General features: G+C 45.0%; 1 protein-coding gene across 1 annotated transcript in view; it reads left to right on the top strand.

Annotated features, from left to right (window-relative positions):
* Positions 1-14627, top strand: part of LOC137564255 (aldo-keto reductase family 1 member C1-like) — a 43270-nt gene that overhangs the window by 26970 nt on the left and 1673 nt on the right. The window contains exon 8 of the mRNA XM_068277905.1: positions 9245-9327. Coding sequence (XP_068134006.1) covers positions 9245-9327 — 83 coding nt within the window. The remainder of the gene's footprint in view (positions 1-9244; positions 9328-14627) is intronic.

Here is a 14627-nt window from a genome sequence, read left to right as displayed (position 1 = left end):
AAGGCTGGCGTCCGTAGTTATCACTAACGAGGGATCCACACTCAGTTGGTGGTGTTTGGTCAGATTTTCTCTGCGTAACCACCAAGTAAGGCTCAACTTTACTTCTGGCAGGATTAATATCTGTTGTTGGTAGTCCAGTCCGGTCCATTGTTCTAGGAATGACTTCTGTAGGTGTCTCATGTTCCACCTCGCCCACTTCACCATGGGGATGACTGCTGCAAATTTCCCTAACACCTGTAAACACTGTCTTGTGCTTAGTGATGTTACTCCAGCCACGTCCCTCACCATTGATATAATTGCTGCTATCTTCTGTTCCGGGAGTGCCACTGCATTCCCCAGTGTATCTAACTCTGCTCCTAAGAATATTAACCTTTGTGTTGGTTGGAGCTGGCTCTTGCTCCAGTTCACTAACCAGCCGAACTGTTTGAGCATCTGTAGAAGAATCGCTCTGTGTTGACATAGCTCGATCCTCGATGGTGCTACTAACAGAATATCGTCCAGATAGTGGTGTACGTGGAGGTTCTGCTGTCGAAGTAGAGCAATCAACGTGACTAAGATCTTTGTAAAAGTCCTGGGAGCAGTGCAAATGCCAAACGGCAAAACCTGAAATTGGTAATGAACATCCTGAACAGCAAACCTCAAATATTTTTGGAATTTTTGATGAATTGGGATATGCAAGTATGCGTCGGCAAGATCTACCGACAACAACCAGTCGTTCAATTGTATCGTTGGTATTATTGACTGTAACGACTCCATCCTGAATTTGTCCTGAAGAATGTGGTCGTTCAGTAGCCGTAGGTCTAGAACAGGTCTCAGCTGGCCTGTTTTTTTCGTCACGAAAAAGAGGGGGGAATAAAGGCCTTTGAACGTCTCTGCTGAGGGTACCCGTATAATTGCCCTTTTCTGAATCAATTCTTGTACATATTGGAACAGTATTTCTGCCTTCTGAGGTGATCTTGGAACCGTTGTAGCAATAAATCGTGTTTCTGGGGGATGTTGTTTGAACTTCCATGTGTGTCCCCATGCCAAGGTAGTTGTGACCCAATTGTCTCCTATTTTCTCCGCCCATAGATCTACAAATCTCTGGAGACGTCCCCCTACAGTCTCCAGATGGGCGGGCATACATTCAGAATGACTTGGCAGTTGAGGTACTGGGGTTGGAATTTCGTTGCTTGTTGAATCTCGCCAGAGAGGATTGAGTTCCCTGCCAGTTCTTGCGAAAGGACTGGTTTCGTCTTGAATTCCGGAAGTCCCCTGTTCTATTTTGAAAGGACCTTTTCTCATTAGGCTTAAACCTCCTCTGCTTCCTATCCTGGGGAAGGAGACCTGACCTGCCTCCAGTGACTCGGGAAATGGCCGTGTCCATCTTAGGCCCGAATAAATTTTTGCCATCTAGAGGTATCTTGCACCAAGATGTCTTCGAGTTGGCGTCAGCCGACCACGGTCTCAGCCACATTGCCCTCTTTGCTGTAATTGCATGAATAATGCCTCTGGTATTATCTCTAATTATATCAAATGCCGCTTCACTGATAAAATCAGCGGCTATTCTAAATTCTTCTAGGGCGTTCGACAACGTCTTGCGATCCACGTTGGATTGGATTGCTCCATCTAGATTGTCCGTCCATGCCCTGATCGCCCGAGATACTGAGGTAAGGGCAATCGCGGGTTTGCATGCGCCTCCAACAGAAGAATAGAGTTTCTTTAAGTCAAAGTCTACTTTCCTCTCCAAGGGTTCTCTAAAAGATACAGCATCTTCCAGGGGCAAGGTTACGTGCTTCGCTAAGCGAATTACTGATGCGTCCACTGCTGGCGGGTTGTCTAATTGGGTAATGATCTCCCCTTCCATCGGATAAAGCTTTGAAAACTTATTGGACATTGACATTTTCCTGTCCACCTTCGCCCATTCCTCCTGAATCAACTCCGTAACCTCTTCCATCACGGGAAAGGATAACGGCCTTCTCTTTAGGTGTGGGTAGTATCGTCTTGTCTTCGCAGGTGGTTCCTCCGGCTCCTCCCATTGTATAGCCTCCCTTACTGATTTTACAAAGGGATCCACCAGGGAAAAATCGAAGCCGACCGCCATGCCCTCGGCCTCCTCCGGCACATCATAGCCTGAACTCTCAGCCCCCCTAGTGTCCTGCGGTGCACTATAAGAAGCGAACTGTTCCGCCAAGGATTGCTGGACGATGTCCCGCACTAATGAGGGCAAGTCCTGCAGAGGTTCTTCCTCCATGGGAATGGAATAGAAGCAGTCTGCGCATACAAGTTTCCCTGGCATACAAATTTCTCTGCACACCCAGCAAGGCTTGGTCTTCCCTGGCCGGGCTTCAGACTTAGATCTCTTATTGGGCTGTGATTTTGCTGATCTGCTAGACCGTGAGGATGAATCTCTTTTGTGTGTGGAAGAACCTTCTCCCAACTGTGCATGGCTGTGTAAGAGAAGAACAGAAATAAATATTTCTGTTATTTTCCTGTGCCTCGTTAACCTAAAATTATATAGGTGTAGTTTGCCAAAAAAATACAAAATAAAAACCGTGCCCACCTATCGTCGTGTGCCTGATCTGTTTCGCGGGCGGCAGCAGCACCTTCCATAGTCTTTCAGCAAAAGCTAAAAGAAAGGAGATATGCAGTGAGGAGCGTGACAAGTGAACTGCCATATGTAGGTAGTTGCATGAACACAAAAAGTAGCTGTACCTTAATAGATGTGGAATTTGCTTGATCTGTGGCTGAGCAATTGTCTGGTCCTGCAAGAGAGAATCCTGCATTTTAGGCCATCAGACATAATACTGGGGTCACAGTAAGAGAAAACCCTCTTCAGAGCAAATACACGAGTTTCACCTACCTGCTCTGAGCAGGGATGGTCGTGAAGCAGCTTCAGAGGTTGTAATCCGGAACAATCCGACTGCCAGTGCCTCTCCAACAGGCTGCGCCATGTCTGTGCGCTCTGCCGCTTTTGAACAGAACGCTGCACTGATCCGGAAGTCCTCCTGTGCCGGAAAGCGGAAACTGGAAGTTGTATGCACTCCATGCTGAGTCGCACGCCGACCTTCACTGCCGCCCGCTCGTTTTCGCGTCGGTTTACAGCGCCCTCCGCTCCCTCTCAGCCAATACATCCCCAGAAAGATCAGGCGAAAAAGAGGGGAATCCTGCCTCCTAGGTTTGTTTAAAACCAAACAGCGGAGGCATCGTGCAGCGAGGCTGACTGCACGGAAGCTGCTTTAACACAGCCAGGTAGGCAAAAATAAAAACGTTGTACATAAAATAAAGAAAAGAAATATTATGTTTAGGTGATAGTCCTGTAGGTAGGACGGGAAAAAAAAGCACTTTGGAGGGGGCAGGTCTAGAAATTTATACTGATAGGTCCTGTAGGGGTTAGGGGGCGGGACTAACCCCGTAGTAAGGCTGCCAGGGAGATGGGAAGGAAAAGGAGCTGCCTGACCCAGCTGGGAGGAGGGGGATATGGGCTGAGGAGAGCTGGCTGCAGGGCTCTGCACTTTACTTGTAGTTCGGAAGCAGAGCATTGAAGAGAAAGCAGTGCAGGGCAGGCTCAGTGACAGGCTGTCTGCAATGCTGTGTATTGCTTGTCTGCTTTGCAGGGCTCTTCAGTCACAAATCACATCACCTCTCCTTCTCAGTCCGTTCCTCCCCCAGCTGGATCAGGCTGGCAGCCCTGTTACCTAGCTGAGTGTGTCTCCTGCAAGCCCTGAGCTGCCCTTTTATCTGATCCCAACACACTGATAACTGGACACTCAGCAGTCAGCTAATGAGAAAAGAAGTCTGTAAAAAAAGAAATCTGTACTGAAAAACAGGGGCGTAGCAATAGGGGGTGCAGAGGTAGTGACCGCATCAGGGCCCTTGGGCTAGAGGGGCCCCGAAGGGCCCTCCCTCAACTACAGCATTAGTTCTCTATTGGTCCTGTGCTCATAATTGTCACTTCTATAGATACTTTGATTAGTGGTAATCATTAAAAACTGTTCCCCATCCCCTTCTTGCACCTCTGACACTGTATTTGCCATTGGCAGGATTTGGTGCGCCGTAGCAATTGTTATGTATAGAGTGCTTGGGGGGCCCCAATGTAAAACTTGCATTGGGGCCCATAGCTCCTTAGCTACCCCACTGCTGAAAAACAAGGATTTCTCCCAGAAAGGCAATGTTTGTGACTGCCAGTGCCAGGGAATGGAGCGTGTTGTGATGTTTTCCATGTAAAATGAAGGCTCTAGCCTAGTGCATCTGTATCTATTTTTTTTTAGTTGGGGGGGGTGGGGGGGGGGGCTGCTGGGGAGGGGGGGGGGGGGGTTGGGGTGGTCGTGGTTGGGGTGAGTCCACTCACCTCTTTTCCCAGGACTAGACCCCTGGTAGTATCTGAATAACACCAGAAACAAGCATGCAGCTAGTCTTGTCAGATCTGACTTTAAAGTCAGAAACACCTGATCTGCTGCATGCTTGTTCAGGGGCTATGGCTAATAGTATTAGAGGCAGAGGATCAGCAGGGCTGCCAGGCAACTGGTATTGCTTAAAAGGAAATAAACATGGCAGCCTCCATATACCTCTATCTTCAGTTGTCCTTTACCTCCCACATCAAAAAATACCCAAATAAATTTTAATAAAAAAAAAAATTACAATAAAAAAAACCAAAAACCATAAATAGTTACTTAAGGAAGGGTCTGAACTTTTTAAATATGCATGTCAAAGGAGTATATTAATACATTTTTTTTATTATGGGCTTGTAAATAGTGATGGGACGCAAATTGAAAAAATGCACCTTTATTTCCAAATAAAATATCGGTGCCATACATTGTGATAGGGACATAATTTAAATAGAGTAATAAGCGGGACAAATGGGCAAATAAAATATGTGGGTTTTAATTACGGTAGCATGTATTCATTTCAAACTATAATGGCCAAAAGCTGAGAAATAATGATTTTTTCCATTTCTTTCTTAATATTCTTGTTAAAATGGATTTAGAATAAATTCATTCTTAGCAAAATGTATCAACCAAAGAAAGCCTAATTGGTGGTGTAAAAAACAAGATATAGATCAATTCATTGTGATGAGTAGTGATAAAGTTATTGGCAAATGAATGGGAGGTGAAAGTCGCTAAGATGCAAAAAATAAACAACCCTTCGGGCTTAAGTGGTTAATACAAAATTATATCCTAAGTATATATATATTGGTAACTCTATGACACTAAATATTATCTTTCAGCTTCAATCTGCAGCTGTTGCAGTTGTTTAGGAAACTGTCTGGGAACCATGGCAACAGTATATGGCTTAAAGGGACTCCGAGCTCAGAAAAAAAAGGAAAGTTGTACTCACCAGGGGCTTTTTCCAGCCCAGTGCTGGTCGGGAGGTCCCACGCCGGCGTCCTGGCTCCTCTCCTTCTCCCCGCTCCGGAATGGCTGGCAGGCCGCAGCCCGGGCGACACTCTCCCGAGTGTCGGGCTGCTTCTTCCGCATATGACGCAGATTACGTCACACGCCGGCCGCCTCGCGTCATCTCGGCGGCCGGCGTGAAAGTACTGCGCATGCGCGAACAAAGCGCGCATGCGCAGTACTTTCACGCCGGCCGCCGTGATGACGCGAGGCGGCCGGCGTGTGACGTAATCCGCGTCATATGCGGAAGAAGCAGCCCGACACTCGGAAGAGTGTCGCCCGGGCTGCGGCCTGCCAGCCACCCGAGTGTGCTGCTTCTTCCGCATATGACGCGGATTACGTCACACGCCGGCCGCCTCGCGTCATCACGGCGGCCGGCGTGAAAGTACTGCGCATGCGCGCTTTGTTCGCGCATGCGCAGTACTTTCACGCCGGCCGCCGTGATGACGCGAGGCGGCCGGCGTGTGACGTAATCTGCGTCATATGCGGAAGAAGCAGCCCGACACTCGGGAGAGTGTCGCCCGGGCTGCGGCCTGCCAGCCATTCCGGAGCGGGGAGAAGGAGAGGAGCCAGGACGCCGGCGTGGGACCTCCCGACCAGCACTGGGCTGGAAAAAGCCCCTGGTGAGTACAACTTTCCTTTTTTTTCTGAGCTCGGAGTCCCTTTAACGTAAAAGATACTCAAGAGTTCTCCACTCCCGTGTTTACCTCATAGGCTCTCACTGAGTGACACCTATATTCCACAGGGAGGAGAGATCAATACATACATTGGAATGCTGACTAGGAACGATCAATGATATGCAAATTCTTCTGAAATTATGCACATTTTTATGCAAATGTATGCAGTTTGAAAATGGACCAATCAATTTAAACCCAGGTTTAAACTGATTGGTCCATTTTGAAGCTGCATATATTTGCATAAAAATGTGCATACATTTGCATCAACTTGGAAGAATTTGCATATCTTTGATCATCACTAATGCTGACATGTACATATAGCAGCTCCCATCTCACTATCAGCTGACAGCCAGCAAGACAGCTATTGTAGTGACTTAGCGATATCAGAGGAGAGACCAGAGAAATCATAGATAGCTCGTGTAATGCAGCTTGATAAAATACATGCAACATATAGGTCTCAATTCACCTAAAGTGAACCAGAGACAAAGCACCCTCATGTATTTTACCATTTATATCAATGGGAACATTAGAGAAAACACCTACCCTGCTCTCTGTTTCATCCTCCACTGCTCAGTCTGCTTCTAATCAGCCCTGATAAAATCCCTGACTGAGCATTCAGTTTGGCTTTGCTCAGGAATCATTATTGCTGAGTCTGTCTTCTCTGATGTCTTTTCAAGCCCAAGCCTGCCCCCTTCTGGCTCTGCTATAATGACTCAGCTATAATGATTCCTGAGCAAAGCCAGACTGGATGCTCAGTCGGAGATTTTATCAGGGCTGATAACAAGCAGGCTGAGCAGTGAAGGATAAGACAGAGAGCGGGGTAGGTGCTTTCTCTAATGTCCTCACTGATATATATGGTAAAATACATGAGGGTGCTTCGTCTGTGGTTCACTTTAAGGCAGTTTTTTAAAATCATTTAGGTCAGTAAAATAACGCATTTGGTATTGTACACTTTTTTTCCAAATTCATTAAAGATTTTCTGTATGAGGCAGAAGTTTGGTACAAACATGCTTCAATTCACTAAGCCCTGCTCGGTAAGTGTTACGTACCAGCCATGTAGCAGGTCAGCAGTGAGGCAGGAAGCTGTGTGTATTAGTCGGGGTTTTCTGTCTAGTGCATCTCCAACATCCCTTTAGATGTGCTGCAGCCACCAGGGGAGCTCTTCTCTATAACAGTATAACGATTTTCACATCTAAAGGGATGCAGAAAAGCCACATAAAATGTCACCTTCCTCTGATCTGCTACAGTGAAGTCCTGCCTTCTACCACGTTGGATCAAATCAGGATGAGAAGCAGGGCAGTGTGGCTTTCCCTATTGGCTACCTGGCTCTCTCTATTGGCTGTCTGTCAATGTAACTTACACATGGAGAGAGCATGGAGAGAGTGAGTTATTGCCTGGTAAGAGCTGGAGAAAAATATCGAACACTTTTCCTTGATTTACCGAATTCTAGTTTTCTGTGCAGTAATAGGTTGAGTAAATTGGAATTTGGGAAAGTGTTTCGTAAAATCAGCTGTTTTCAGCATTACTGAATGCAGTAATGCTAAAGGTGGGTACACACGTCAGATAAAAATCTTTGGAAAATGAAAGATCACAGACTAATTTTACCCCCTTTCATGTAGTATGAGAGCCATGCCTACACAGTCTATTCTATGGAGCTGAACTCCCCATCAGACAGAAAGCTTTGCAAGATGCTGCACACACAGATGCTGCACACATGCAACAGATCAGTATCTGCAAAAGATCTGTTCCTGCAAAAGATCCATTCCTGCAAAATGCATTCATAGTCTATGACATCTGCAGATCTCATACACACCTTGTTTAACGGACAATTATCTGTAGATCAGATCCACCAGGTTGGATCTTCAGATCGGCAGATAATTGTCTGATCTGCAGATGAATGTCCGTTAAACAAGGTGTTTATGAGGATCTGCAGATGTCATAGACTATAAAGGCATTTTGCAGGAATGGATCTTTTGCAGGAACAGATCTTTTGCAGATACTGATCTTTTGAATGTGTACATCATCTTTGTGTTCAGCATCTTGCAAAGATTTTTATCTGATGGGGAGTTCAGCTCCATAGAATAGACTGTGTAGAGTATGGCTCTCAAACTACATGGAAGGGGGTAAAATTGGTCTGTGATCTTTCATTTTCCAAAGACTTTTATCTGACGTGTGTACGCACCTTTAGTGAATTGAGGCCATAGTGGTGGTTTGATTTTCTTAGGGAAACCTGAGATAGGCTCTACAGTATAACTGTAGTCTCTGAAATAAGTCGATACTCGTGTGTGGGCTGTGTGGTATGAGTTTCAGGATTCTCCTGAATATAAGTCAGTGATGGTTCTCTCTGTATGATGTAACTTGCATTCCCCATGCTAACATCTCTTCTATGAGGATGATCTAGTTGTGGATAAGCCCTCGGTTTGTCTTTGATTAAGTTTTCGGGATGTTAGACATGACTGGGGTGGCAGGTGGGTACTCAGTCATTTGTTCTGAGATTTCTCATTTTGTTTGCATGTTCCACATTTTACTTTGAAGATTCATCTATAATGGTGTAACTCAATGTTGATATGAAATAGTTTTTTAATTTGCCTTTCACACTTACTCTTGTTATGGTATATGAGCTCCAATATGTCATATATGGGTACTTCTTCTACGCTATGGTACCCTGCCTGTATTTCAATGTTACCCTTTTGTTCTTAATAACATTTATTGAAACAGACATGAGTCGATTCTTTTTTAAGTTTGGCTGAAATGAAGTGGCATATTTATTATCAGAAATTGTTCTCATTAAATTTAGCAATTATAGGTGAGAAAACAATAGTTTATATAGAGTCCTAGGCTGCCTCACCTTGATTTTCATATCGATACATACTCAATGGAACATATCAGAGGAACAAACTCTTGATTGGTCTTTTTTTACTGTATTATCCAATGAGGTTTTGTTTTAGATAATAACCTTCTGCGCTCCTGCACTATAGACACACCAGGTTTAGCATTTTTCCCCTTGATTTTTGCCCTCTAAACCCAGGTGCATCTTATAGTCTGAAGCGTCTTATATTCCGAAAAATACGGTATGTGCAAATATTACAACCATCTATTTACAGGGTGCAAATATTTCCCAAGTAAAGTTGAACATGGTTGCTCAGCTTGAGACCATGGTGACTGAATTTGTTTTTCTTGTTTGTGCTCTTGTAGGTTTTTGGCTTTGAACTGAGTGCGGAGGATATGAAAAGGCTGGATGGAGTGAATAACGACATGCGGTATCTGAGTATTGACAGGTGTGTAGGGAAATCGGCAATCAATTATGCTGCAGTTTATAAAATGTATGGGGCCTAATTCAAAAAGCTGATGGATTACATATTGTGGTTCTTTGGCTCTGGTCAAAAGTAAACAGTACCTATCCTATATGTATATATTTTATATGTGCATGTCAGGGAACCTATAGGCACAGAACTTTGCGTGTCCTAATCTATGCCCTTCAATAAACCCCCGATGTAAAAGTGGGTTCTCTTTTGCACCACAAGTGTCCCGTGCTGGCTGCCCTGTTTCCTGGTTGACCTGGCCATTAAAGTGGAACTCAATATTAAAAAAAACAAAGTGTTTCACTTACCTGGGGCTTCTGCCAGTCCCTTGCAGCCTTTCTGTCCCGTGCCGGTCCTCCACGATCCTCCATTCCGAACACGGTAAATCCAGCGCTGGAGACTTGGGCGCAGCCGGCGCCACCATAGGTCGTAATAGAAATTACGGCTATAGCAGTGCACAGGGAGTAACTTTGGCGCCGTTGGAAGATGGCGCTGAAGTTACTTTTATAACACAATAATTTGCCTTTCAGCAATTGCTGGGAGCCGAATTATTTAATTCCCCACAATCCATGGCGGCCCGGAGGGGGGATAGTATTTAACACGGCCGGGAACTTGTGCAGCAGCAGGATCAGCCATATACCGGCTGTATGCTGCGCCCAAGTCTCCCGCGCCAATATCTCACGTACGCCTCCGTTCTCCCACCGACAGCTAGTTTCATTGCTGTCATACTGTCGACTTCTAAGTTGACGGCAACTGCGCCTGCGCGCCCCGAGCCACACATATCTTTCTCCACGTTCCAGTTGCCGTGTCGACGGTAACAAAACTGGAGAACGGATGATTGCATGGGACAGGAAGGCTGCAATGGGCTGGCAGAAGCCCCAGGTAAGTGAAAAACTTTTTTTTTTTTCCTTTTAATATATTCACAGTTCCGCTTTAACTCTCCCTTTTTCTGCCTAGAATACTCACCATCCTGCAGCTGCACTGATGTCACTGCGCATCCAGCTCTCTATGCTCTGCGGGTGTTGACTTCAGAATGTCTCAAGGATGGTGATTGCATGTTCCGCATCAGCACACTGATGCCTCTATTACGGGTCAGTGAAAAATGGCGCCCAGCACCGTTAGATAAAAATGCCCCATTCACTTACATTATTAAACGATATTTATCGTTTTAAAAGGTTAAAAAATGGCGCCGACCTTTTGAACGAAATTTATCGTTTTAAAACTTCTTTTTTTGTCCTGCCTGAACGATATTTATCGTTTTAACGCCTGCTTTGCTACCGTTTGGAAAATATCTGCCCGCTGGCTTTAATGTTTAATAGCAAAGGCCCCTTAAACGCTAAAAACACCAAATTTGCAGGGAATGTTAAGAAAAAAATTGTGAACAAGAGAATTTTTTTTTTTTTTCAAAAAGACCTTATAATTTTTGAGAAAATAGATTTTTAATATTCTCCTTCTGACCGTGGGAAAATTAAACGCCCGCCGATTTTAGCGGTTAATAGCAAAGCCCCTTTAAATGCCAGAAACACCAAATGTGTAGGGAAATGTTAAGAAGAACAGTGGGAACAAGAAGAAAAAACATTTTTTCAAAAAGACCTTATAGTTTTTGAGAAAATCGATTTTAAATCTTCAAAGAGAAAAATTATCTATTTAAATCACAATGACATTTCTGCGGAAACAATTCCCGCCGACTTTAGCAGTTAATAGCAAAGTCCCCTTAAATCCTAGCAACACCAAATTTGCAGGATATTTTAAACAGATACTGGGAAACAATATTTAAAAAAAAATTGAAATTTTTTATTTTTATTTTTTTTTTAATTAAAATTTTTAGGTTATGTTCTGAGTGTGGGAAATTTTTTGAAAAAAAATCCCCCCTCCCGAGCCTCTGTAACCCCTTGTCTCCCATGCAGGCTGGGATAGCCAGAATGTGGAGCCCCAGCCGCCTGGGGCTTCGCACCCTGAGCTATACCAGCCCGCATGGTCCATGGTATAGGGGGGCTCCGGGGGGGGGGGTGGGGAGGGGCGGCCAAGCCTTTCCCTCCCCCCCCCCCGGAGCCCTTGTCCAATCCATGGACAAGGGGCTCTTCCCTACCTCCGGTGCCCCAGGAGGAGGTGGGGGCGAAGACTCCCTGGGGGGGAGTTCATGGTGGCATCTGGGACCCCCAGATGCCCACCCCCCTCCCAGGAGAAATGAGTATAGGGGTACAAAGTACCCCTTACCCATTTCCACAAAGGGTTAAATGAAATAAAAACGCAACCACAAGAAAAGTCCTTTAATATTCTAAATTGACCACAAATACTTACCTGTACCTTTAAGAAAAAAAATCCCACGTCAATTAGGTCCCACAGACAGTATCCTCTATGTTGCGACCTTCTGATACATGTTGATTGAAGATCTCTGCCGCCCCGACGCCACACACAAACTGCTCTCAGCTATACTTAGTATAGCTAAGAGCAAAAAGCATCTTTAAATTTTAGCTCCAATAGTCCCCATTGGTTCCTTAACAGACCAATGGGGATCAGGAGGATCCCCATTGATCGATAAGTAACCAATGGGGAGCCTTAGAGCCAAAGTTTAAAGATGCTTTTTGTTCTCAGCTATACTAAGTATAGCTGAGAGTGCGTCTATACAGACGCATTACCGCTAACTCCCGCTGCCCTCCCTGCCTCTCTCACACCTGTCACCCTCACCCATGCTGGCACCCATGGGTGCATTGGATGCCAGCATGGGTGAGGGTGACAGGTGGGGGGAGGCAGGGAGGGCAGCCGGAGTTAGCGGTAATGCGCCTATACAGACGCACTCTCAGCTATACTTAGTATAGCTGAGAGCAGTGCGGCGGGGGCGGCGTGTGTGGCGTCGGGGCGGCGGAGATCTTCAATCAAGATGTATCAGAAGGTCGCAAGATGGAGGATACTGTCGTGGGATCTAATTGGCGTGGAGTTTTTTTCTTAAAGGTACAGGTAAGTATTTGTGGTTAATTTAGAACATTAAAGGACTTTTCTCGTTGTTGCGTTTTTATTTCATTTAACCCTTTGTGATTGTAAGTAATTGTGATGCACACCTTTGGTTGCCAGTATGGGATGTGCCAAGGCTCAGTCCAGCAGTACTCCAGACGATTCAAACTGTAAATGCAAAGAGGCCGGCACCATCCAACGTGATTTTCATGCTCTTTTATTGTCAATTCATCACAGCAAACATATAGCGACGTTTCGAGGATAACCTCTTTTTCAAGCTCTTGCTGCGAGTGAAGTACATTTAAACAACAGTAAACATCCTTATATACTATCCATGGAGTGCACCCAACCAATAAACTTCAAGTTTTGTTACCACCAATCATAATGGTCCTTGTATATAGCGGACCTGATGGGGAACTGCATTATCCTTTAACCATTGGTGCATTCAAATGTGAATCCCTCCCACTCCCATACACACCAACCTTCGACAACGTCCGCATCTCCTAAGTGTCAGCCCTCACCGATGCCCCTGCCTGGCTGCAATTGCAGACCTGACAGAGGACTGGCGTGATGACGCGTCCATGGCCGCACGCATGCGCAACCATGACGCGTCAGGCCGACACTTCATGACGAGTGCTGCGGGACCCGCCCGCAGACTCTCGTCACTAGGTGTTACTCGGAGACGCCGGCGTATCCAATGAGAGGAGACCAGGAAGTAAACACAGCGGCATGCGGCCAATGGCTCGCAATAGCTGCTGTGTTGCGTCACCATGTAAACACTTCGATGCGCGAGTCTGTCATCGCTCTCACTGCTACATTTATATACATGGCTACATGTTATAGCAAGTACCCATCTTGACCTAAAAAATAAAAAGTTCTAAATGTAACTCAGTTAAATCAAAATATACTAATAGATATACTGTAAATAGATACAAAATAAATACATGGTAGAAGAAAATAAATAAATAAATAAAGGAAAAAATAAATAAAATAAAAAATAAAATGAAAATAGATATGTGTATATATATATATGTTTATATATACTAGTATATCCAATTCTGTGAAGGGGGGAAGGAACTACTACATGTGCCAAATGGTATCACCAAATATCACCTATCACCTACATATACCCCTGGCTACATATACTGGGGACATATACCTCTGGCTACATATACTGGGCACATATACCTCTGCCTACATATACTGGGGACATATAACCCTGGCTACATATACTGGGCACATACACCCCCTGGCTACCTATTGTGGGCACATATACCTCTGGCTGCATATACTGAGCACATATAACCCTGACTACATATACTGGGACATATACCTGTGGCTACATATACTGGGCACATATACCCCTGGCTACATATACTGGGCACATATACCCCTGCCTACATATACTGGGGACATATACCTCTGGCTACATATACTGCGCACATATATCCCTGGCTACATATACTGAGGATGCTGGCTGTTTGCCATTATGTGCATTTACTGGTGAAAAGCTGTCTCTTATTATGTGCATTTACTGGTGAAAAGCTGTCTCTTATTATGTGCATATACTGGTGAAAAGCTGTCTCTTATTATGTGCATTTACTGGTGAAAAGCTATCTCTTATTACGTGCATTTACTGGTGAAAAGCTGTCTCTCATTACGTGCATTTACTGGTGAAAAGCGGTCTCTCATTACGTGCATTTACTGGTGAAAAGCTGTCTCTCATTACGTGCATTTACTGGTGAAAAGCTGTCTCTCATTACGTGCATTTACTGGTGAAAAGCTGTCTGTCATTACATGCATTTACTGGTGAAAGGCTGTCTCTAATGTGCATTTACTGGTGAAACGCTGTCTCTCATTATGTGCATTTACTTGCCATGCCCACAGTCGCCAAATTTCCTCGTGCATGTTGCCCCCTACCCATTTGGCTGCCCTCTCATATGTGCCAGTCTAGAACCGGCCCTGTACCCCTGCCTACATATACTGGGCACATATACCCCTGGCTACCTGTTCTGGGGACATCTATACCCCTGGCCACCTATTCTGGGGACACCTATAGACCTGGGGCTATCTATTTTTGGGGAATCACTGCTGTCAGATTAAATGTATTTTTGGGAACTGCTGCCAGATTATGTGTATGTTATATATTATCTGTATTTTGGAAGAACCTCTGCCAGTTTACGTGGATTTTTGGTGAACACTGAGTAAGTATTACATGGTAAGCATACAGTGTGGGGTATAGGACTGTTTTTTTTAGCAAGGCATATTTTTAACATTGACTCTCAAGCAGGGGCGTAGCAATAGGGGGTGCAGAGGTAGCGACC

The sequence above is a fragment of the Hyperolius riggenbachi genome, chromosome 3 (genome assembly GCF_040937935.1).
Source record: "Hyperolius riggenbachi isolate aHypRig1 chromosome 3, aHypRig1.pri, whole genome shotgun sequence".
NCBI lineage: Eukaryota > Metazoa > Chordata > Amphibia > Anura > Hyperoliidae > Hyperolius > Hyperolius riggenbachi.
Note: the sequence above shows the minus strand (reverse complement) of the source record. Positions and strands in the feature narration are given on the sequence as shown.